A 22861-nucleotide genomic window follows, 5' to 3' on the forward strand; every position below is an offset into this window, starting at 1 on the left:
TACTCCAAATCTAAAAGCGAGTGACGTTTGAAACGGTATTACCGCACACCCAGCTAACTAGCTAGCCATTTCACATTGGTTACACCAGCCATTAGGCTGATAGGCTTGAAGTCATAAACAGCGCTGTGCTTGCGAAGAGCTGCTGGCAAAACGCACGAAAGTGCTGTTTGAATGAATGATTACGGCCTGCTGCTGCTCAGTCAGACTGCTCTATCAAATCAGACTTAATTATAACATAACACACAGAAATACGAGCCTTTGGTCATTAATATGGTCGAATCTGGAAACTATCATTTCGAAAACAAAACGTTTATTATTTCAGTGAAATACGGAACCGTTCGGTATTTTATCTAACGGGTGGCATCCCTAAGTCTAAATATTCTTATTACATTGCACAACCTTAAATGTTATGTCATAATTACATAAAATTCTGGCAAATTAGTTCGAAAAAGAGCCAGGCAGCCCAACCTGTTGCATATACCCCGACTCTGCGTGCAGTGAACGCAACAGAAATGACACAATTTCACCTGGTTAATATTGCCTGCTAAACTGGATTAGTAGTTATGACTAATGATTATGATTGATTGTTTTTATAAGATAAGTTTAATGCTAGCTAGCAATTTACCTTGGCTTCTACTGCATTCGCGCAACAGGCAGGCTCCTCGTGGAGTGCAATGGTTAGAGCATTGGACTAGTTAACTGTGCGGTTGCAAGATTGGATCCCCTGAGCTGACAAGGTGAAAATTTGTTGTTCTGCCCCTGAACAAGGCAGTTAACCCACCATTCCTAGGCAGTCATTGAAAATAAGAACGTGTTCTTAACTGACTTGCCTAGTTAAAAAAGGTATTCAAAAAAAAGATCTATATTTAAAAATCTGAAATCGGCGCAACAAAAATACCGATTTACGATTGTTATGAAAACTTGAAATCGGCCTTAATTAATCGGCCATTCCGATTAATCGGTCGACCTCTAATGCAGACTGAATGCAAGTGTCTCGAGGAACAACAAATGCACTCCTTGAGTGACAGGGGGCAGGGCTCGGTCTGTGTGTAAAGCATCATGGAGACAGAGAGAGCGATGATTCAAGTAGAGAACTATAAAAATGGACGTTACACACAGCGTATCACATTTTACAAACCAAACATTCAAATACCTCTGTAGAAGGTAAAGTAAAAACCCAAACTGGTCCATGCATTAATACTGGTATATCGTAAAATACGGTATACCGGCCAGCCCTACGTGATATTACGTGCTGCTAAAATCATTTACTTACATCATGGTAGTTTTAGAGACAGATACCATGTAGTTATAGAATATAACATTATTACCCAATAGAAGTACTGTATTTACAGGATAACACATCCTTATAGTAGCCTTATAGCATAACACATCCTTATAGTAGCCTTATAGCATAACACATCCTTATAGTAGCCTTATAGCATAACACATCCTTATAGTAGCCTTATAGCATAACACATCCTTATAGTAGCCTTATAGCATAACACATCCTTATAGTAACCTTATAGCATAACACATCCTTATAGTAGCCCTATAGCATAACACATCCTTATAGTAGCCTTATAGCATAACACATCCTTATAGCATAACACATCCTTATAGCATAACACATCCTTATAGCATAACACATCCTTATAGTAGCCTTATAGCATAACACATCCTTATAGCATAACACATCCTTATAGCATAACACATCCTTATAGTAGCCTTATAGCATAACACATCCTTATAGCATAACACATCCTTATAGTAGCCTTATAGCATAACAGATCCTTATAGCATAACACATCCTTATAGCATAACACATCCTTATAGTAGCCTTATAGCATAACACATCCTTATAGCATAACACATCCTTATAGTAGCCTTATAGCATAACACATCCTTATAGCATAACACATCCTTATAGTAGCCTTATAGCATAACACATCCTTATAGCATAACACATCCTTATAGTAGCCTTATAGCATAACACATCCTTATAGCATAACACATCCTTATAGTAGCCTTATAGCATAACACATCCTTACAGCATAACACATCCTTATAGCATAACACATCCTTATAGTAGCCTTATAGCATAACACATCCTTATAGCATAACACATCCTTATAGCATAACACATCCTTATAGCATAACACATCCTTATAGCATAACACATCCTTATAGTAGCCTTATAGCATAACACATCCTTATAGCATAACACATCCTTATAGCATAACACATCCTTATAGCATAACACATCCTTACAGCATAACACATCCTTATAGTAGCCTTATAGCATAACACATCCTTATAGTAGCCTTATAGCATAACACATCCTTATAGTAGCCTTATAGCATAACACATCCTTATAGTAGCCTTATAGCATAACACATCCTTATAGCAGCCTTCTAGCATAACACATCCTTATAGCATAACACATCCTTATAGCATAACACATCCTTATAGCATAACACATCCTTATAGCATAACACATCCTTATAGGATAACACATCCTTATAGCATAACACATCCTTATAGTAGCCTTATAGCATAACACATCCTTATAGCATAACACATCCTTATAGCATAACACATCCTTATAGCATAACACATCCTTATAGCATAACACATCCTTATAGTAGCCCATCTCCGCATTGAGTACCGCTTCCCATTGAAGCGTCTTAGTGCAGGTGTGCAAATCTAGGATCCTTTTGGATCATAATTATATGGACAGGAGGTCCATATAACTTGTCCTGATGTGTAGAATGACAGTTTCAAAACGATAGTGTTTCTCAAGTCGTTCTGCCTTTGCCTTTCTCAGGTCAGTAATGCACACTAGGGACAATGTGCAATGCAACTGACTGTCAGAAATCTCAGAAGTTGTGTTCCAAACATTAGTTGCCTCCAAACACATGACATATTCCCTCTACATCCAGGACATCAAAGAGTTTCTCAAAACCCCAGAGTCTTCACAATAGATCATGGATGTATTACTCCAGACTAATATGAGAACAGACTTATTCTAAGCCCTAAAATATGATATCAAATATTATATCATTTGTAGTCTTAGAGCTTTGTTTATAACCTTTGATCAGTTTGCAAATATATTAAATTACTGTTTGCTGATTTTGTCATCGTAAGCTTCACTCCCGTTATGTAAATGAAAAGGACGGCTTATGAATACAATAATGGGATGATGTGCAAACTACAACCAATGATGTCCAGTAAAATGTACAATGTTCAATTCACATTAGCTCCACAGAAAGAGGAAGAGTATTAAGCATTAGTGATGGTAAAAAAAAAACGAGTTACATATTGCAATATTATTTGTGGACAACATATCTCTCGTCTCCCTGCAGCAGACACACAGTGAGCAATATGTTTGGAACAGAAATCCCAATATCGGATCACAATATACAGTACCAGTCAAAAGTTGACACACCTACTTATTCAAGGGTTTTTCTTTATTTTTACTATTTTCTATATTGTAGAATAATAGTGACCCCATGAAAACTATGAAATAACACATAACAAATAATGTGTTAAACAAATCAAAATACATATTTGAGATTCTTCAAAGTAGCCACCCTTTGCCTTCAAGGCACACTTAACGAGCATGACTACCACAGCATTCTGCAGCAATACACCATCCCATCTGGTTTGCGCTTAGTGGAACTGTCATTTGTTTTTCAACAGGACAATGACCCAACACACCTCCAGGCTGTGTAAGGGCTTTTTGACCAAGGAGAGTGATTGAGTGCTGCATCAGATGACCTGGCCTCCACAATCAACAGACCTGAACTCAATTAAGATTGTTTGGGATGGACTCTCGGGTGGTGCAGTGGTTAAGGGTGCTGTACTGCAGCGCCAGCTGTGCCATCAGAGACTCTGGGTTCGCGCCCAGGCTCTATCGTAACCGGCCGCGACAGTGAGGTCCGTGCGGCGACGCACAATTGGCCTAGCGTCGTCCGGGTTAGGGAGGGCTTGGCCAGTAGGGATGTCCTTGTTTCATTGGGCACCAGCGACTCCTGTGGCAGGCCGGGCACAGTGGCGCACTAACCTATTTTCATTTTTGGAAAAATAACGTTCCCGTACTAAACGGGATATTTTGTCAGGACAAGATGCTAGAATATGCATATAATTGACAGCTTAGGATAGAAAACACTCTAAAGTTTCCAAAACTGTAAAAATATTGTCTGTGAGTATAACAGAACTGATGTTGCAGGCGAAAGCCTGAGAAAAATCCAAACAGGAAGGGACTCTTATTTAGAAGGCTCTGCGTTCCTATGCGTCCCTATTGAGCAGTGAATGAGATATCAACCAGATTCCTTTTTCTATGGCTTCCCTAATGTGTCTAGTGTCACAATACATAGTTTCAGGCTTTTATTTTGAAAATGAGCCTGAACGTCAACATTGCGTCAGTGGTCAGCTGAAATCTCTCAGTGTTTGGTGCGTAAAGGACAAATGCGGCCATTGTTTCTCTCTCTCCTACTAAGAAGCCACCAGTCCCGGTTGATATATTATCGAATAGTTATTTGAAAAACACCTTGAGGATTGATTATAAACAACGTTTGCCATGTTTCTGTCGATATTATGGAGCTAATTTTGAATATTTTTAGTCGTTTTGGTGACTGCAATTTCCGGGCGATTTCTCAGCCAAACGTGAAGAACAAACGGAGCTATTTCGACTACAAAAATAATATTTTGGGAAAAAAGGAACATTTGCTATCTAACTGGGAGTCTCATGAGTGAAAACATCCGAAGCTCATCAAAGGTAAACGATTTAATTTGATTGCTTTTCTGATTTCCGTGACCAAGTTACCTGCTGCTAGCTGGACAAAATGCTATGCTAGGCTATCGATAAACTTACACAAATACTTGTCTAGCTTTGGCTGTAAAGCAGATTTTGGAAATCTGAGATGACAGGGTGATTAACAAAAGGCTAAGCTGTGTCTCAATATATTTCATTTGTGATTTTCATGAATATGAATATTTATGTCCGTTGCGTTATGCTAATTAGTGTCAGATGACAACGGTCCCGTTCACGGGGTGTCACTAGAGGTTAAGAAGCAGTGCGGCTTGGTTGGGTCGTGTATCGGAGGACGCGTGACTTCCAACCTTCGTCTCTCCCGAGCCCGTATGGGAGTTGTAGCGATGAGACAAGATAGTAGCTACTAAAACAATTGGATACCACGAAATTGGGGAGAAAAAGGGGTCAAATTCAACAACAAAAAAACAAAAAGATGGTTTGGGATGAGTTGGACCGCAGAATGAAGGAATAGCTCAGCATATGTGGGAACAAGGCGGTTGGAAAAGCATTCCAGGTGAAGCTGGTTGAAAGAATGGCGAGAGTGTGCAAATCTGTCATCAAGGCAAAGGGTGGAACTTCGAAGAATCTAAAATATATGTTTTGATTTGTTTAACACTTTTTTGGTTACTATATGATTCCATATGTGTCATTTCATACTCTTCACTATTATTCTACAATGTAGAAAATAGTTAAACTTTTGACTGGTACTGTACATAGAATCGTAAAAGTCGCAACCTATAGAATCGTATGAATAACAATACATACAGTACCGTGAGTCGCAATAAATACAGTATCGTATCGGCACCTAAGTAGAGCGATAATATCGTATCGTGAGGGCCCTGGCAATTCCCGGCCCTAGTAAGCAGTAGTATATAGGAGTGTCTTATTAAATTATTTCCCCATGCAGCAGATAATTGGTCTGAAACATTGTTTATGCACCCATAGTACTGAAAACACTGAGCGGAAAAATACCTACAGTATTTCAGCATTCATTACCTTGATCTCTACACAATGTGATTGGCCTAAATACTGGGTGGATAAAGGCAATAATGTATGAATATTGGTCATTTTGACTTAAAGGGGGGACAATTCCCTCTAGTTTACACTACTCTTCCCCCACTTATATCAAAACATTTTTAGAGTGAGGTTGAAAGGGATGTGGTCATGAAAGTAATGTTTCTTATTCAGTCTATAGCAAGGACTTCAGGTTATTTGGAGAACCATGACCTATTGAAAATGGAGGAGACATGGGGACAGAAACCAGAAAGGGAGGTTTGACGTACCAGAGGCATTTACAACAACCACACCAGCACATGCAGCAGTTGTTGGGTCGTGGGTGGCCAGGCGCCTGGGGACGTCCTTCAATGTGTGGCTGCTGCCGTTTTCTCATGTCAACTCCGCTTAAACTTCGGGGCTGTGGAGGAAACCCAAACAAGTTGGTTAGGGACAATCCTATCTTCCTCATAGATGGATGAATATCACAACATTGGTTAGGGATAGTGATGCACTGATATCACATTTTTGGCCGATACTGATATCCAATATTTTCCTTGCCAAACCCCCCGATAACGATATTGAACATTTTAGCGGCCTTTTAAGCATTCCAGTACAGTTAAATAGATACACAACGGTCTAAGGCACTGCATCTCAGTGCAAGAGGCGCCACTACAGTCCCTGGTTCGAATCCAGGCTTTCCAGGCTGTTCACCTAAATTACACTAGGCAAGTAAGTATAAGAATGTAAGTATATCATTGACACTACCTCCACATGCAAAGACGTGACCATGAGCAAAGAATAATGTTCTGTACTTCCACAATGACAAGGAGGTACTGTCTAGAGTTTACTAAGCCTGCATGTGAGTAAAGGTTATATAGCCTACTAGGTCTATATGTGAGTAAAGGGTGTATAGCCTACTAGGTCTATATGCGAGTAAAGGGTGTATAGCCTACTAGGTCTATATGTGAGTAAAGGTTATATAGCCTACTAGGTCTATATGCGAGTAAAGGGTGTATAGCCTACTAGATCTATATGCGAGTAAAGGGTGTATAGCCTACTAGGTCTATATGCGAGTAAAGGGTGTATAGCCTACTAGGTCTATATGCGAGTAAAGGGTGTATTGCCTACTAGGTCTATATGTGAGTAAAGGGTGTATAGCCTACTAGGTCTAAATGCGAGTAAAGGGTGTATAGCCTACTAGGTCTAAATGCGAGTAAAGGGTGTATAGCCTACTAGGTCTATATGTGAGTAAAGGGTGTATAGCCTACTAGGTCTATATGTGAGTAAAGGGTGTATAGCCTACTAGGTCTATATGTGAGTAAAGGGTGTATAGCCTACTAGGTCTATATGTGAGTAAAGGGTGTATAGCCTACTAGGTCTATATGTGAGTAAAGGTTATATAGCCTACTAGGTCTATATGCGAGTAAAGGGTGTATAGCCTACTAGATCTATATGCGAGTAAAGGGTGTATAGCCTACTAGGTCTATATGCGAGTAAAGGGTGTATAGCCTACTAGGTCTATATGCGAGTAAAGGGTGTATAGCCTACTAGGTCTAAATGCGAGTAAAGGGTGTATAGCCTACTACATTTACATTTACATTTAAGTCATTTAGCAGACGCTCTTATCCAGAGCGACTTACAAATAAATGCGAGTAAAGGGTGTATAGCCTACTAGGTCTATATGTGAGTAAAGGGTGTATAGCCTACTAGGTCTATATGTGAGTAAAGGGTGTATAGCCTACTAGGTCTATATGTGAGTAAAGGGTGTATAGCTTACTAGGTCTATATGTGAGTAAAGGTTATATAGCTTACAAGGCCTGTATGTGACTAGAAGGTCTATAGCTTACTAGGTCTATATGTGGAGAAAGGGTTTTCAATACTTACCTTACGAAGTCCGGAGCCAACCTGATAATGAATTGCACCCACCTGGTGTCCCAGGTCTAAATCAGACCCTGATTAGAGGGGAACAATGGGAAAAAAATGCAGTGGAACTGGCTTTGAATTCCAAGGTGTAGTTTGAGGGCTCTATAGCCTACTAGGCCTATATGTGAGTAATGGGGAAGAAAACAAGCTAGCCTAAAAGGTTGCACCGCAATAGCTGTGTGAAATGGACTACAGCTCAGCGTTCAACACCATAGTGCCCACAAAGCTCATCACTAAGCTAAGGATCCTGGGACTAAACACCTCCATCTGCAACTTGATCCTGGACTTCCTGACGGGCCGCCCCCAGGTGATAAGGGTAGGTAACAACAAATCTGCCACGCTGGTCCTTAACACTTGGGCTTAGTCCCCTCCTGTACTCCCTGTTCACCCACGACTGCATGGCCAAGCACGACTCCAACACCATCATTCAATTTGCTGACGACACAACAGTGGTAGGCCTGATCACCGACAACGATGAGACCTGGCAGTGTGGTGCCAGGACAACAACCTCGCTCTCAATGTGAGCAAGACGAAGGAGCTGATCGTGGACTATAGGAAAAGGAGGGCCGAACATTAACATCGTCGGGGTTGTAGTGGAGCAGGTCAAGAGTTTCAAGTTCCTTGTTGTCCACATCACCAACAAACTAAGTTGGTCCAAACACACCAAGACAGCTGTGAAGAGGGCACAACAAAACCTATTCCTCCTCAGGAGACTGAAAAGACTTGGCATGAGTCCCAAAGGTCTACAGCTGAACCATCGAGAGCATCCTGACCGGTTGCATCACCACCTAGGATTGCAACTGCTCGGCATCTGACTAAGGCACTACAGAGGGTAGTGCGTATGGCCCTGTACATCACTGGGGGCAAGCTTCCTGACATCCAGGACATATATACTGGGCGGTGTCAGAGGAAGCCCAAAAAGTTAACAACTCCAGTCCCCAAAGTCATAGACTGTTCTATGGGCTACCTCATGGCAAGTGGTACCGGAGCACCAAGTCTAGAATCAAAAGGCTTCTTAACAGCTTCTACCCCCAAGCCATAAGACTGCTGAAATATGAATCCACCCAGACTATTTACATTGACTGACCCCCCCCCCATTTATTTTTACATTGCTGCGACTCGCTGTTTATCATCTATGCATAGTCACTTTACAAATGACCTCCACTAACCTGTACCCCCGCACATTGACTTGGTACCCGTACCCCCTGTATATAGCCTTGTAATTGTTATGTACATTTATTGTGTTACTTCTTGATTGATAAAAAAAAAAGTTAATGTTTTTTTTATTTTTTTTTTTACATTAGTTTATTTAGTAAATATTTTTTTATACTCTATTTCTTGAACTGCATTGTTGGTTAAGGGATTTTAAGTAAGCATTTCACGGTAAGGTCTACCTACACCTGTTGTATTCGGCGCATGTGACAAATACAATTTGATTTGAATATCTCCATTGTGAGAGCCAAAAAAAGTAGGATACAAAGTCAAATGTTTTACTTCCTATCAAGCACATTCGGTCAAACAACCAAAAACAATTAGGAGCCTATTGGGAACATCCCTAGTAAATAAGACGAGCAAACGTAAAAAGACGTGAGCCAACAATGAAAACATTCTGGTACAATCACCACTATTATTAACATCCTTGTGCTGAATGGTACAATAATGCTGGTTTCAAATCAATCCCAAAGAACAGATTATAATTATAATAATCATAATCTGGGTGTGGAGCACGAGCCCCAAGTAGTAATAGAGATGATATATTTAGGCTAACCTTTAAAAAGACATTTCCTCTCTGCCCTCATTTGAATCCAAAAACTATTAAATAAAGGATCATCTTACCTGCAAAGTCATCATTCAACTTTTGCTCCTTATTTATGGACACTATCAATGATCAGTGAGGAGGTTTCCTGTCTCTCTGAGTAGCCTAAACTTTAACATCCATGATGATACATGGACCAACAGGCCAAATATGCAAATCCTGAGTTGACCACTTGAGCAGCCATCGGTTATTCACCTTCCACCGGTGGAAAACATGCACATTGATGCAAAATACAGTGACAAACACCTTTGTTCTAGCTGGGGACATGTCCACGCCACTGAAAAGAAATGCAAATAAACTCTCCATGTGGAAACACAAATATAGGCTTAGCCAAAGAACCTCCTTTTCATTCTGCAACTCCATCACATTTTGGCCAGGATGAATTTTTTACTGTATTTCTACTGTCAAACTACAGTGATGAGAATTTATATTTCATTAGCCATTTGGGAAATGTACTGTCTTTGATCTTGCTATAGGACGATAAAGAGAAAATTACCGACACTAACATTGCCTTCCTCATTTTGCGTACGTCGCAAACGTTTGAGTGATTTTCGTACACAACATTCTTATAGATTTTTCGAAAACCATTATTTGGTCAAAAGTAATAACTTATGCATTATGTTGATTCCTGCTATGAGAGTATCTGCCTGTGCCTGTTTCGCTGTTGGCTGCTGTGTGAGAGCTACTCTCACTCCCCCTCCCCCTCCCCTTGTGCACACAGTGTAGGGAGAGATGCAGTCCTACAACGTTTTTGTAGGACATTAGCCCCATTAATCATTTACTGATTGATTAATCAATTAGCCTACATGTCTATACAGCAACAATATCATATTCAGAGTTAGCAGTCTAGATAAGTGTTGAGTTCCCCCTTCTTCAGGTGGTGAATAAAACAACCTTTAGGCCAATAACGACAAAGAGGTTGGCAAATTCTCTATAGAACCAGAAATTAAATATTCTAATTCTGGATCCTATTTTTGACAGGTTGCACATCGAAACAAATCCTGATTTCCCTGGATATGTTACATGAAATAGCTAACTTTGAGGCTACCATCTGTTATCTTACTTGGCACTGAAAACTTTTGTCTTGAGCCCTGCCGCTAATGTAAGGTAACGGTCCATTAATATACTGATTGTTATATCGTTGCATTGTTATCGAGCCAAATAGTAACCTTTATCACAATAATTTTTTTTGTCCATATTGCCCAGCTTAAGCACCCCCCCCACCCCAAAAAAAATGGTATAGTAAATTATTGCTGAATTATAGTTATCGCAAAAAAAAAAGGGTATATTTGTTGTCCATATCTCCCAGCTCTAAGTACAAAATACAGCAGAAGAGGGATATTGGACTTACTTTCCTCAATGGGCCTTGGTTGGGGTTGTTTCAGTGGGAAGACCCAGAAAGCATTTTGTGGTTGCCATTCCTTAATAGTGTGCTCTCAGTACTGGTCGCTCATAGCAGCACAAATTATTTTGTTCAATGGCAAATATGATTATATTTTTAAATCTAAAGCTAATTTACTCATTAACAGCTGGTGATCCTAGCCAGGCCTGCATCTTACATTTGAGGTAATGAAGGCTTAAAAACGGGGCTATTTGGTTAATGTTGGCTTAATATGGTTAGTAGGGCACTATAGGCGTAATTGGGCTAGCAGGGTAATGTAGACCCAATAGGCTTAGTAGGGTAATGTAGACCCAATAGGCTTAGTAGGGTAATGTAGACTCAATAGGCTTAGCAGGGTAATGTAGACTCAATAGGCTTAGCAGGGTAATGTAGGTTAATAGGGTTAATAGGCTTAGCAGGATAATGTAGGCTTAATATGGTTAATAGGCTTAGCAGGGTAATGTAGGCTTAATAGGGTTAATAGGCTTAGCAGGGTAATGTAAGCTTAATAGGGTTAATAGGCTTAGCAGGGTAATGTAGGCTTAATAGGGTTAATAGGCTTAGCAGGGTAATGTAGGCTTAATAGGGTTAGCAGGGTAATGTAGGCTTAATAGGCTTAGCAGGGTAATGTAGGCTTAATAGGCTTAGCAGGGTAATGTAAGCTTAATCGGGTCAATAGGCTTAGCAGGGTAATGTAGGCTTAATAGGCTTAGCAGGGTAATGTAGGCTTAATAGGGTTAATAGGCTTAGCAGGGTAATGTAGGCTTAATAGGGTTAATAGGCTTAGCAGGGTAATGTAGACTTAATATGGTTAATAGGCTTAGCAGGGTAATGTAGACTTAATAGGGTTAATAGGCTTAGCAGTGTAATGTAGGCTTAATAGGGTTAATAGGCTTAGCAGGGTAATGTAGGCTTAATAGGCTTAGCAGGGTAATGTAGGCTTAATAGGGTTAATAGGCTTAGCAGGGTAATGTAGGCTTAATAGGGTTAATAGGCTTAGCAGGGTAATGTAGGCTTAATAGGGTTAATAGGCTTAGCAGGGTAATGTAGGCTTAATAGGGTTAATAGGCTTAGCAGGGTAATGTAGGCTTAATAGGGTTAATAGGCTTAGCAGGGTAATGTAGGCTTAATAGGCTTAGCAGGGTAATGTAGGTTAATAGGGTTAATAGGCTTAGCAGGGTAATGTAGGCTTAATAGGGTTAATAGGCTTAGCAGGGTAATGTAGGCTTATTAGGGTTAATAGGCTTAGCAGGGTAATGTAGGCTTAATAGGCTTAGCAGGGTAATGTAGGCTTAATAGGGTTAATAGGCTTAGCAGGGTAATGTAGACTTAATAGGGTTAATAGGCTTAGCAGGGTAATGTAGACTTAATAGGGTTAATAGGGTACTGTAGGCTTAATTAATAGGGCCGATCTAAAGCAGCCTCCAAGGGTCCCGGCCCTCATGCCACTCTCCAGTTTCTACCCATACTGCAAACACTATTCCAGAGCAATTTATAGTAGTCTTTCAGATGCATACAGCTGAATAGAATTTTGAGAATTCAAATAGGAGCATACTGAATTTCCTTAAATGGTGGACAGATATATGTAGGATGAAACTTAGCATTCACATTCACTACTATAAGGACATGGAACTCTGCCCTAAGTAACCTACCATGAGAATTAGTCAGTTGTTTCCACAGACAGACACGGCAGGAGAGTCATGGCGCTGAGGTAAATGGTTGGTTGAACTTGGGTGGGTTCAGAAGTAAAGCACTAGGGTGTGTCTACAGAGTAGTATCGTTGTTCTCACCATCACTGATGGAGGGCCAGGTGGTGAGGAGGGATGAGGAGGACAGCAGTCTCCGCCCTGGGTCTCAGCAGAGCTCAGGGACTCAGTGGGTGGACCATTTGCAGTGTTGCGTGCAAGGGGAGCAAAAATATACCATCTGAGAAAAAGAACAGAAATACAGTGCATAGTAATATTGTACAGACAGATAGTAGGTTTATATTAATCTTTGACCATTAGGCCAGGAGTGTCAAACTCAATTCCTGGAGGACCATGTGTCTGCAGGTGATTGATTAATTAAGGTCATTGATTAGTTAGGAACTCCCTTCACCTAGTAGTCTAGGTCTTAATTGGTTAAAAATAAAAATAAAATAAAAAAGTGGAAACATGGCCCTCCAGGATTTGAGTTTGCCACCCCTGCATTAGGCCTACTTTTCACTCTGTGTTGATGAACTCCACCACAAATCCAAAAATGAAACTGTGCATAATGGAGGCAATAGTCTAACAGTTTTCAAAAGTGACTGTTCTCACATGCGAGTTGTGTTTCACAGTTTTAGGCTAGCTATAGCCTGGGCCTATACTGCAGAACTACTGCAAACACATGACTGAAGAGGTCTAGATGGTCATATCCATGACAACTACAGAGATCCTTTCTCATCTGCTTCCTAACATGGCCTGGGGAGAGCCACTGACAGACCTCAGCAAGGCAGAGTACTATACAGAGGATCAGGAGGTTCACAATAAACACTTTATTCCATATACTTACAAGTCAAAGTTAACTCTGTCAGGAAAAAGGGTCTACTGGCCTAGGAATTTCAATCTGTCCCACTGCTATTTCAGCACCCTCTCCTCCAATCTGTCCCACTGCTATTTCAGACCCTCTGTATAGTACCCTATAATCTGGCCCACTGCTATTTCAGCACCCTCTCCTCCAATCTGTCCCACTGCTATTTCAGCACCCTCTCCTCCAATCTGTCCCACTGCTATTTCAGCACCCTCTCCTCCAATCTGTCCCACTGCTATTTCTGATCCTCTGTATAGTACCCTCCAATCTGGCCTACTGCTATTTCAGCACCCTCTCCTCCAATCTGGCCCACTGCTATTTCTGATCCTCTGTATAGTACCCTCCAATCTGGCCTACTGCTATTTCAGCACCCTCTCCTCCAATCTGGCCCACTGCTATTTCTGATCCTCTGTATAGTACCCTCCAATCTGGCCTACTGCTATTTCAGCACCCTCTCCTCCAATCTGGCCCACTGCTATTTCTGATCCTCTGTATAGTACCCTATAATCTGTCCCACTGCTATTTCAGCACCCTCCCCTCCAATCTGGCCCACTGCCATTTCAGCACCCTCTCCTCCAATCTGGCCCACTGCTATTTCAGCACCCTCTCCTCCAATCTGGCCCACTGCTATTTCAGCACCCTCTCCTCCAATCTGGCCCACTGCTATTTCAGCACCCTCTCCTCTATACTTCAGGTCCTATCCAATAAACAAAAAAATAGGCATACAGTACCAGTCAAAAGTTTGGACACACCTACTCATTCAAGGGTTGTTCTTTATTTTTTACTATTTTCTACATTGTAGAATACTAATGAAGACATCAAAACTATTAAATAACAGTTACCAAAAAATTGTTAAACAAATCTAAATATATTTTCTATTTGAGATTCTTCACAGTAGCCATTGTTTGCCTTGACAGCTTTGCATACTCTTGGCATTCTCTCAACCAGCTTCATGAGGTAGTCACCTGGAATGCTTATCCAACATTCTTGAAGGAGTTCCCACATATGCTGAGCATTTTTTGGCTGCTTTTCCTTCACTCTGTAGTCCAATTGATCCCAAACCATCTCAATTGGGTTGAGGTCGGGTGATTGTGGAGGCTAGGTCATTTGATGCAGCACTCCATCACTCTCCTTCTTGGTAAAATAGCCTTTACACAGCCTTGAGGTTGTTGTCCAGTTGAAAAACAAATGACAGTCACACTAAGCGCAAACCAGATGGGATGGTGTATCGCTGCAGGATGCTGTGGTAGCCATACTAGATAAGTGTGCCTTGAATTCTAAGTAAATCACAGACAGTGTCAACAGCAAAGCACCCCCACACCTCTTCCTTCATGCTTCATGGAGGGAACCACACATACGAAGATCCTCCGTTCACCTACTCTGCGTCTCACAAAGACACAGCGGTTGGAACCAAACATCTCAAATTTAGACTCAGACCAAAGGACACATTTTTACTGGTCGAATGTCCATTGCTCATGTTTCTTGGCCCAAGCAAGCCTCTTCTTCTAATTGGTGTCCTTTAGTAGTGGCTTCTTTGCAGCAATTCAACCATGAATGCCTGATTCACGCAGTCTCCTCTGAACAGTTGATGTTGAGGTGTGTCTGTTAATTGAACTCTGCGATGCATTTATTTGGGCTGCAATTTCTGAGGCTGGTAACTCTATTGAACTTATCCTCTGCAGCAGAGGTAACTCCAGGTCTTCCTTTCCTGTGGCAGTCCTCATGAGCGCCAGTTTCATCATGGCGCATGATGGTTTTTGCGACTTCACTTGAAATTTTCCGGATTGACAGACCTTCATGACTTAAAGCAATGGACTGTCATTTCACTTTGCTTATTTGAGCTGTTCTTGCCATAATATGGAATTGGTATTTTACCAAATAGGGCTATCTTCTGTATACCAACCTTACCTTGTCACAATACAACTGATTGGCTCAAACGCATAAAGAAGGAAAGAAATTCCACAAAGCACACCTGTTTATTGAAATGCATTCCAGGCGACTACCTCATGAAGCTGGTTGAGAGAATGCCAAGAGTGTGCAAAGCGGCCATCAAGGCACATGGTTGCTACTTTGAAGAATCTCAAATAGAAAATATATTTTAATTTGTTTAACACTTTTTTGGTTACAACATGATTCCATAAGTGTTATTTCATAGTTTTAATGTCTTCACTATTATTCTACAATGTAGAAAATAGTACAAATAAAGAAAAACCCTGGAATGAGGTGTCCAAACTTTTGACTGGTACTGTATGTGAAAAGTGGGCCTACCCAAACGGTAGCATAAGAAAATGTTCGACTAACAATAACATGTTGTTGCACATCCCCAGGACCTCTCCTCAGTCCCATCCCCAGGACCTCTCCGGAGTCCCATCCCCAGGACCTCTCCTCAGTCCCATCCCCAGGACCTCTCCTCAGTCCCATCCCCAGGACCTCTCCTCAGTCCCATCCCCAGGACCTCTCCTCAGTCCCATCCCCAGGACCTCTCCTCAGTCCCATCCCCAGGACCTCTCCTCAGTCCCAACAGAGGACTCACATCCCCAGGACCTCTCCTCAGTCCCAACAGAGGACTCACATCCCCAGGACCTCTCCTCAGTCCCAACAGAGGACTCACATCCCCAGGACCTCTCCTCAGTCACAACAGAGGACTCACATCCCCAGGACCTCTCCTCAGTCCCAACAGAGGACTCACATCCCCAGGACCTCTCCTCAGTCCCAACAGAGGACTCACATCCCCAGGACCTCTCCTCAGTCCCAACAGAGGACTCACATCCCCAGGACCTCTCCTCAGTCCCAACAGAGGACTCACATCCCCAGGACCTCTCCTCAGTCCCAACAAATGACTCACATCCCCAGGACCTCTGCTCAGTCCCAACAGAGGACTCACATCCCCAGGACCTCTCCTCAGTCCCAACAGAGGACTCACATCCCCAGGACCTCTCCTCAGTCCCAACAGAGGACTCACATCCCCAGGACCTCTCCTCAGTCCCAAGAGGACTCCCATCCCCAGGACCTCTCCTCAGTCCCAACAAAGGACTCATCCCCAGGACTCTCCTCAGTCCCAATAGAGGACTCACATCCCCAGGACCTCTCCTCAGTCCCAACAAAGGACTCATCCCCAGGACTCTCCTCAGTCCCAATAGAGGACCGCTCTGAATAAGAGCATCTGCTAAATGTAAAAGTAGATCCACAAATGGGCACAATTATACATTTGCGCGCAGTCTAGGTAGCCTATGCCTACTTCTATGCATAAATCAGGTGCGTGTCCTTGCTCAACACTGACAAGAGCGCTTCAAACAAAAGACAATGAGTAAATGGAATGAAATAAACTAAAACTTGTTCATCACAAGTGTAGCATAGGTTGTGAGCTCTGCAAAAAAACATGTCCACTCCGACAATGAGAACCGCAAAATACTGGTATAATAAAATAATGAATGCATTAACAGAAATGACCCTAACCAAACAAATATTGTAGATTGGAAATGGGGATTAAGAGTAAATGTACTACTGGTGATGAGGAATTGATAGACTAACAATCAAAGAGCATACAATTCACACAATGAAATTGAATTGGTGCGAATGAATTGGTGGGAGAGAGCGCATTAGACACAACTTGTGCATCCCCTTCTACTTGACCTGACATTTCAAAGACACATTATCTTCACACATACTGTAGGCCTAAGGAATACACTTACAAAAGGTGTCATGTCCAAAGCAGTAGCTATTTTTTTTAAACAAATGCAATTTCACTTATTTTATCAACTTTATCAAATTGCTTGGCGTGCCAAGGCAAATACTGTCTTACTTGTCAGATGCCAGTCTTAGAGTGATGGACTGTGCCATCCAAGCACAAATAAGGCTGGGGTCTCATGTGCCATGAAAAAAAAAGAAGTGTGTCTATTCTACAATTTAATGTAATTATTATTATTATTTTTTTTAAATCTGTTGACCAACAGCCTATCAACTAAAACAATCGACTAGATGGGGTCAGCCCTACTTCATTAACATCACAACTTCATAAACACTGGTGGATAGCTGTGAGTGGAAAAACAAGCTCTGGGAGCCCTTTCAGGCAAGTCATGAAATATGACTGACTGAAAAAACATTTGAGACTTGGCCTCCTACTTCGTAATGTCCAAAATGCATGCAGTTTTTCTACTTTAACTGGTCAAATAAAGTCTGTACTCCAACATTTAGTTAGACATGAAGGATCTTTCTTTGTTTTATTTTTTTAAATACATTTTATTTTTCATGATCACCAGGAAATTGACACGGTATAGTCCATCATCACTACAGTACCTGTCAATTAAATAGCTAGACTGGAATGAATGCATGGCAATTTTACATCATGGCTGTTTGTGTGATAGCCTATGGCATTTTCTCAATTGGGCATAAGTCCGTCCTCTCCTTGGCTCCTCCGTCCTTCTATCCTCTGTGGCGCAGAAACGGAGTCGCTATATTGTAGGAGTGTCAATACCATTGAGATATATATAGGACTCTAGATGGATATAATTAATTTTAGCATGGACATTGCCATCATTTTAAAGTAGTTAACTGTGTTGGGATTCTTATTTGAGGGTGACCGACTAATCGGAATGGCCGATTTCAAGTTTTCAAACAATCGTAAATCTGTATTTTTGGGTGGCAATTTTTTTTATACCTTTATTTAACTAGGCAAGTCAGTTAAGAACACATTCTTATTTTCAATGACGGCCTAGGAACGGTGGGTTAACTGCCTTGTTCAGGGGCAGAACGACAGATTTTCACCTTGTCAGCTCGGGGGATCCAATCTTGCAATCTTACAGTTAACTAGTCCAATGCAATAACGGCCTGCCTCTCTCTCGTTGCACTCCACAAGGAGACTGCCTGTTACGCAAATGCAGTAAGCCAAGGTAAGATGCTAGCTAGCATTAAACTAATCTTATGAAAAACAATTAATCATAATCACTAGTTAACTACACATGGTTGATGATATTACCAGATATTATCTAGCATGTCCAGCGTTGCATATAATCTGACTGACCATACAAGTATCTAAGTATCTGACTGAGCGGTGGTAGGCAGACGCAGGCGCGTAAACATTCATTCAAACAGCACCTTCGTGCGTTTTGCACGTCTCTTCGTTGTGCGTCAAGCTTTGAGCTGTTTATGACTTCAAGCCTATCAACTCCCGAGATGAGGCTGGTGTAACCGAAGTGAAATGGCAGGCTAGTTAGCGCGCGCTAATAGCGTTTCAAACGCCACTCGCTCTGAGCCTTCTAGTGGTTGTTCCCCGTGCTCTGTATGGGTAACGCTGCTTCGATGGTGGCTGTTGTCGTTGTGTTGCTGGTTCGAACCCAGGGAGGAGCGAGGAGAGGGACGGAAGCTATAGTGTTACACTGGCAATACTAAAGTGCCTATAAGAACATCCAATAGTCAAAGGTTAATGAAATACAAATGGTATAGAGGGAAATAGTCCTATAATTCCTATAATAACTACAACTTAAAACTTCTTACCTGGGAATATTGAAGACTCATGTTAAAAGGAACCACCAGCTTTCATATGTTCTGAGCAAGGAACTGAAACGTTAGCTTTCTTACATAGCGCATATTGCACTTCTCCAACACTTTGTTTTTGCATTATTTAAACCAAATTGAACATGTTTCATTATTTACTTGAGGCTAAATAGATTTAATTGATGTATTATATTAAGTTAAAATAAGTGTTCATTCAGTATTGTTGTAATTGTCATTATTACAAATAAAAAATATATTTTTTAAAATCGTCCGATTAATAGGTATCGGCTTTTTTGGTCCCCCAATAATCGGCATTGAAAAATCATGATCGATCAACCTCTAATTCTTATGGTTTGATCAGTCAATGATCATAGCATTGCCTTCTTTAAATTGGTTTTTCTAGATAGTAAATGGCTTTGAGCTATATTACCGACATCTAGTGGCCACAGTAAATGACTGATACAGAAGATTTGTTTCTGGTTTCCAGCACTGCAGGTGGAGGTAAATCACTAATATTAGCTTTATGCTTTTTTCAAATGCACAAATCTACTTTCAAAAAATGGAGGTAGCCTCAATGTCGCTGCCCATGCGGTCACAGTCGCCATAATGGCTCCGATACAAAGATTAGGCTAGTGCTCTATCTAATTCAATTGTCAATTTGTTAAAGAGATACTTCACCTAAATTATACTAGGCAAGTCAGTTAAGATCAAATTACTATTTACAATGACGGCCTACACCGGCCAAACCCGGATGACGCTGGGCCAATTGTGCGCCAACCCATGGGACTCGCAATCATGGCCGTTGTGATACAGCCTGGAATCGAACAAGGGTGTCTATAGCACTGAGATGCAGGGTGTGTTACTCTAGCACTGAGATGCAGTGCCTTAGTCCACTGCGCCACTCGGGAGCTTCACAATCAACGTAAGATACACATATTATATCATCCCAAATGTGTTAGATGGTTTTCCAAAATGATCTCAACAAACCATTTCTGTATGGACCTCTTTGGCAGTAGAATGGCCTTACTGAAAAGCTCAGTGAATTCAACATGGCACCGTCATAGGATGCCACCTTTGCAACAAGTCAGTCAGATTTCTACCCTGCTAGAGCTGCCCCGGTCAACTGTAAGTGCTGTTATTGTGAATTGTCTAGGAGCAACAGCAGCTCAGCTGCGATGTCATTTCATTAGGTTCCTGAAGTACAGTTCTTGTGCGGAGGTTGCATCCCATTCTGTAAGCCTGTGTGGTTTCCATGGCTGAGCAGCCACACACAAGCCTAAGATTACCATGCACAATGCCAAGCGTCGGCTGGTGTGGTGTAAAGCTCGCTGTCATTGGTCTCTGGAGCAGTGAAAAAGTGTTCTCTGGATTGATGAATCACGCTTCATCATCTGGCAGTCCGTTTGACAAATCTCAGTTTGGGGGATGCCAGGAGAACACTACCTGCCCCAAAACATTGTGCCAAGTGTACAGTTTGGTGGAGGAGGAATAATGGTCTGGGGCTGTTTCTCATGGTTCGGGCTAGGCCCCTTAGTTCCAGTGAAGGGAAATCTTAACACTACAGCATACAATGACATTCTAGACAATTCTGTGCTTCCAACATTGTGACAAAAGTTTGGGGAAGGCCCTTTCCTGTTTCAGCATGACAAAGTGAGGTCCATACATAATTGGTTTGTTGAGATCGGTGTGGAAGACCATCAAACACATTTGGGATGAATTGGAAAGCCAGGCCTAATCGCCCAACATCAGTGCCCAACCTCACTAATGCTCTTGCGGCTGAATGGAAGCAAGTCCCTGCAGCAATGTTCCAACATCTAGTGGAAAGCATTCCCAGACAAGAGGAAGCTTTTATAGCAGCAATTTGGGGACCAATTCCATATTAATGCACATGATTTTGGAATGAGATGTTCTAAGAGCAGGTTTCTACATACTTTTGGTCATGTAGTGTACTTTCGGGTGATTTGGACATGATACATGAAAAAAATGCTAATATTGGTCCCATGAATTAAATTGGATTTGTGCCACAAATGCTAAAATGTTAGCATGCGGAAACAGTGCCAGCTGTTTCCTCTAATGAGAAAAGCATATACACATTTGAAAAGTATATGCTACTTATGGTTTGTTTTTATCTAATAAAATGTCTAGCACACCTCCGCATTTATTTTTTACCACTTTACACATGTAGTTTGGCATTCCACCTCTGTAAAGGTAATTTGCCTGATGATGTGCTAGTGGGAGTCATTTCTAATGACTTCTAATGTTTCCAAGTTCCCTCTTCACAACCAATTGAGATTCTCCCCTTATATTCCATATGGAAAACGGCAGGCTGGAGCGGTAGCCTAGTTCAGCCATACCAAGTAAACTGACTCGCTGCCAATTGAAATGTATGACATAGTTAGCTAGTGAGCAGTGGTAAAATCGTACATTTTAGAACTAGCTAACTAAATACACTTAACAGCATATCACATGCTTGCCATAATTTGCTAAAACATTCGCATCATAGCTGTCCTTGCCTGCAGCTCCTGGGGTGTTGTGCGTGGTTCTCTGTGATTCGAAGCATCTGCAGCTGTGATTCTGCACTAACTAGCTAGCTAAAACATTGCATGTAACGTTAGCTGCAAAGACAATCTGATTCTGCTTGGCAAGACACCGCATGATAATGCAAACTAATAGAAAACTACAATAGTGCGTTATTGTCGCATCAACAAAAATAAGAATAACCCCCAATTTCTGTATAGCTAGCTAACATTAGACCGTTCTCTCATTTTCTGTGCTGCGAAGAAGAGCTAGCTATGAGACTAGCATGGCTAGTGCTAGCTCGTGGGACATTTAACAGAAGAACGAATAATATCCATAATCTTACCCTTTTAATTCTGGTTGTCAGTATTCTGTAGTGGTTCATTTATACGTGTTTTATGTTGATGCTTGTTAAATCGCACAGTAAAGATGCATCCTGCCTTATAATCTCCATCGGCGGTGTTTTTCTTCCATCCGCCCAACTTCAGCACCGACTCCGAGCCAGTGGACATACTGCGCAAGCGTGCTGCTGTCACTGTCAACTCACGCTGGCCAGGCTGCAGGGTGGGGAAAACTGAGTTGCTACCTGATTTTTCAAAGCTGGAGGTAGTAATATTGAAGCATTTATTGTACGTTTCCTAGTGTCTTTGCCACATAGACAGCCACTGTCCCCGGTTAAAAAAATGCGACTTTGTAAATGAGGACGAATGACACGTCATGTGTTATATCACATGTTTCTTGTAACATAAGTGGTTACTTAAATTCTTTATCAAGTACTGGAAAAAGTGGGCTTGGTGTGTGTATGTTGGAACATGTTTTGATGCCATGCAAGAACATCATCACTCTGTTGGGCACAGCCTTCAGCACTTTTACACAATATGTTGTTTTAGGTCATTTTAAATATATTTAACATACAGTATTCCATTATAAATATCCCATAATTGAAGTATTCTTAATTGCCATAATAAATATGAAGAGTGGCTATTGCTGCCTACTTCTAAAGCTGCAGAGGCTTTAATTCTGTCACACATTTTCTGTAATTTGTTGGTTGTTCTATTTTTTTAGGGTTCTCCTTGGTATGCCTTGATGTAGCCTGAAAGATAGAAGGTAATTCTGATCTTACTAAGCATTGGTATGTCGTGGTTCAGGGATCTGAAACAAAAACATGTGTTTGCGTATGGGATATATGCAATACTTTCTTTGAGCCAAGTTGGCCAATTGTTAAGCTGTAGCAAAATATGAAGTATTCCCACCTTTAACATAATTGCTTTGTATTTTATCTCTATTTGCAGGGGGTGTTTGTAATAATTTGGATATAAAATGGGAATGAGAGTTTTCTACACTGGAGATAAATAAGAGCCATGTGTGTTTT

At 41.3% G+C, this 22861-nt stretch overlaps 1 protein-coding gene across 4 annotated transcripts in view; it reads right to left on the bottom strand.

Moving 5' to 3' along the window:
• Positions 1 to 22011, bottom strand: part of LOC115112841 (regulator of G-protein signaling 17-like) — a 37775-nt gene extending 15764 nt beyond the window's left edge. For 3 of the 4 annotated variants that reach the window (XR_010461649.1, XM_029639843.2, XM_029639841.2), the window contains exons 1-3: positions 21836 to 22011; positions 12720 to 12855; positions 6097 to 6227 (exon numbers count right to left, since the gene is read on the bottom strand). Coding sequence is in view for 3 of the 4 variants with exons in the window: in XM_029639843.2 (XP_029495703.1) it covers positions 6097 to 6227; positions 12720 to 12722 (134 nt within the window). In the remaining variant the exon portion in view is untranslated. The other variant, XM_029639844.2, reaches the window with a different exon arrangement.
• Between the last annotated feature and the right edge of the window lie 850 nt (positions 22012 to 22861).

The sequence above is a fragment of the Oncorhynchus nerka genome, linkage group LG28, assembly GCF_034236695.1.
Source record: "Oncorhynchus nerka isolate Pitt River linkage group LG28, Oner_Uvic_2.0, whole genome shotgun sequence".
NCBI lineage: Eukaryota > Metazoa > Chordata > Actinopteri > Salmoniformes > Salmonidae > Oncorhynchus > Oncorhynchus nerka.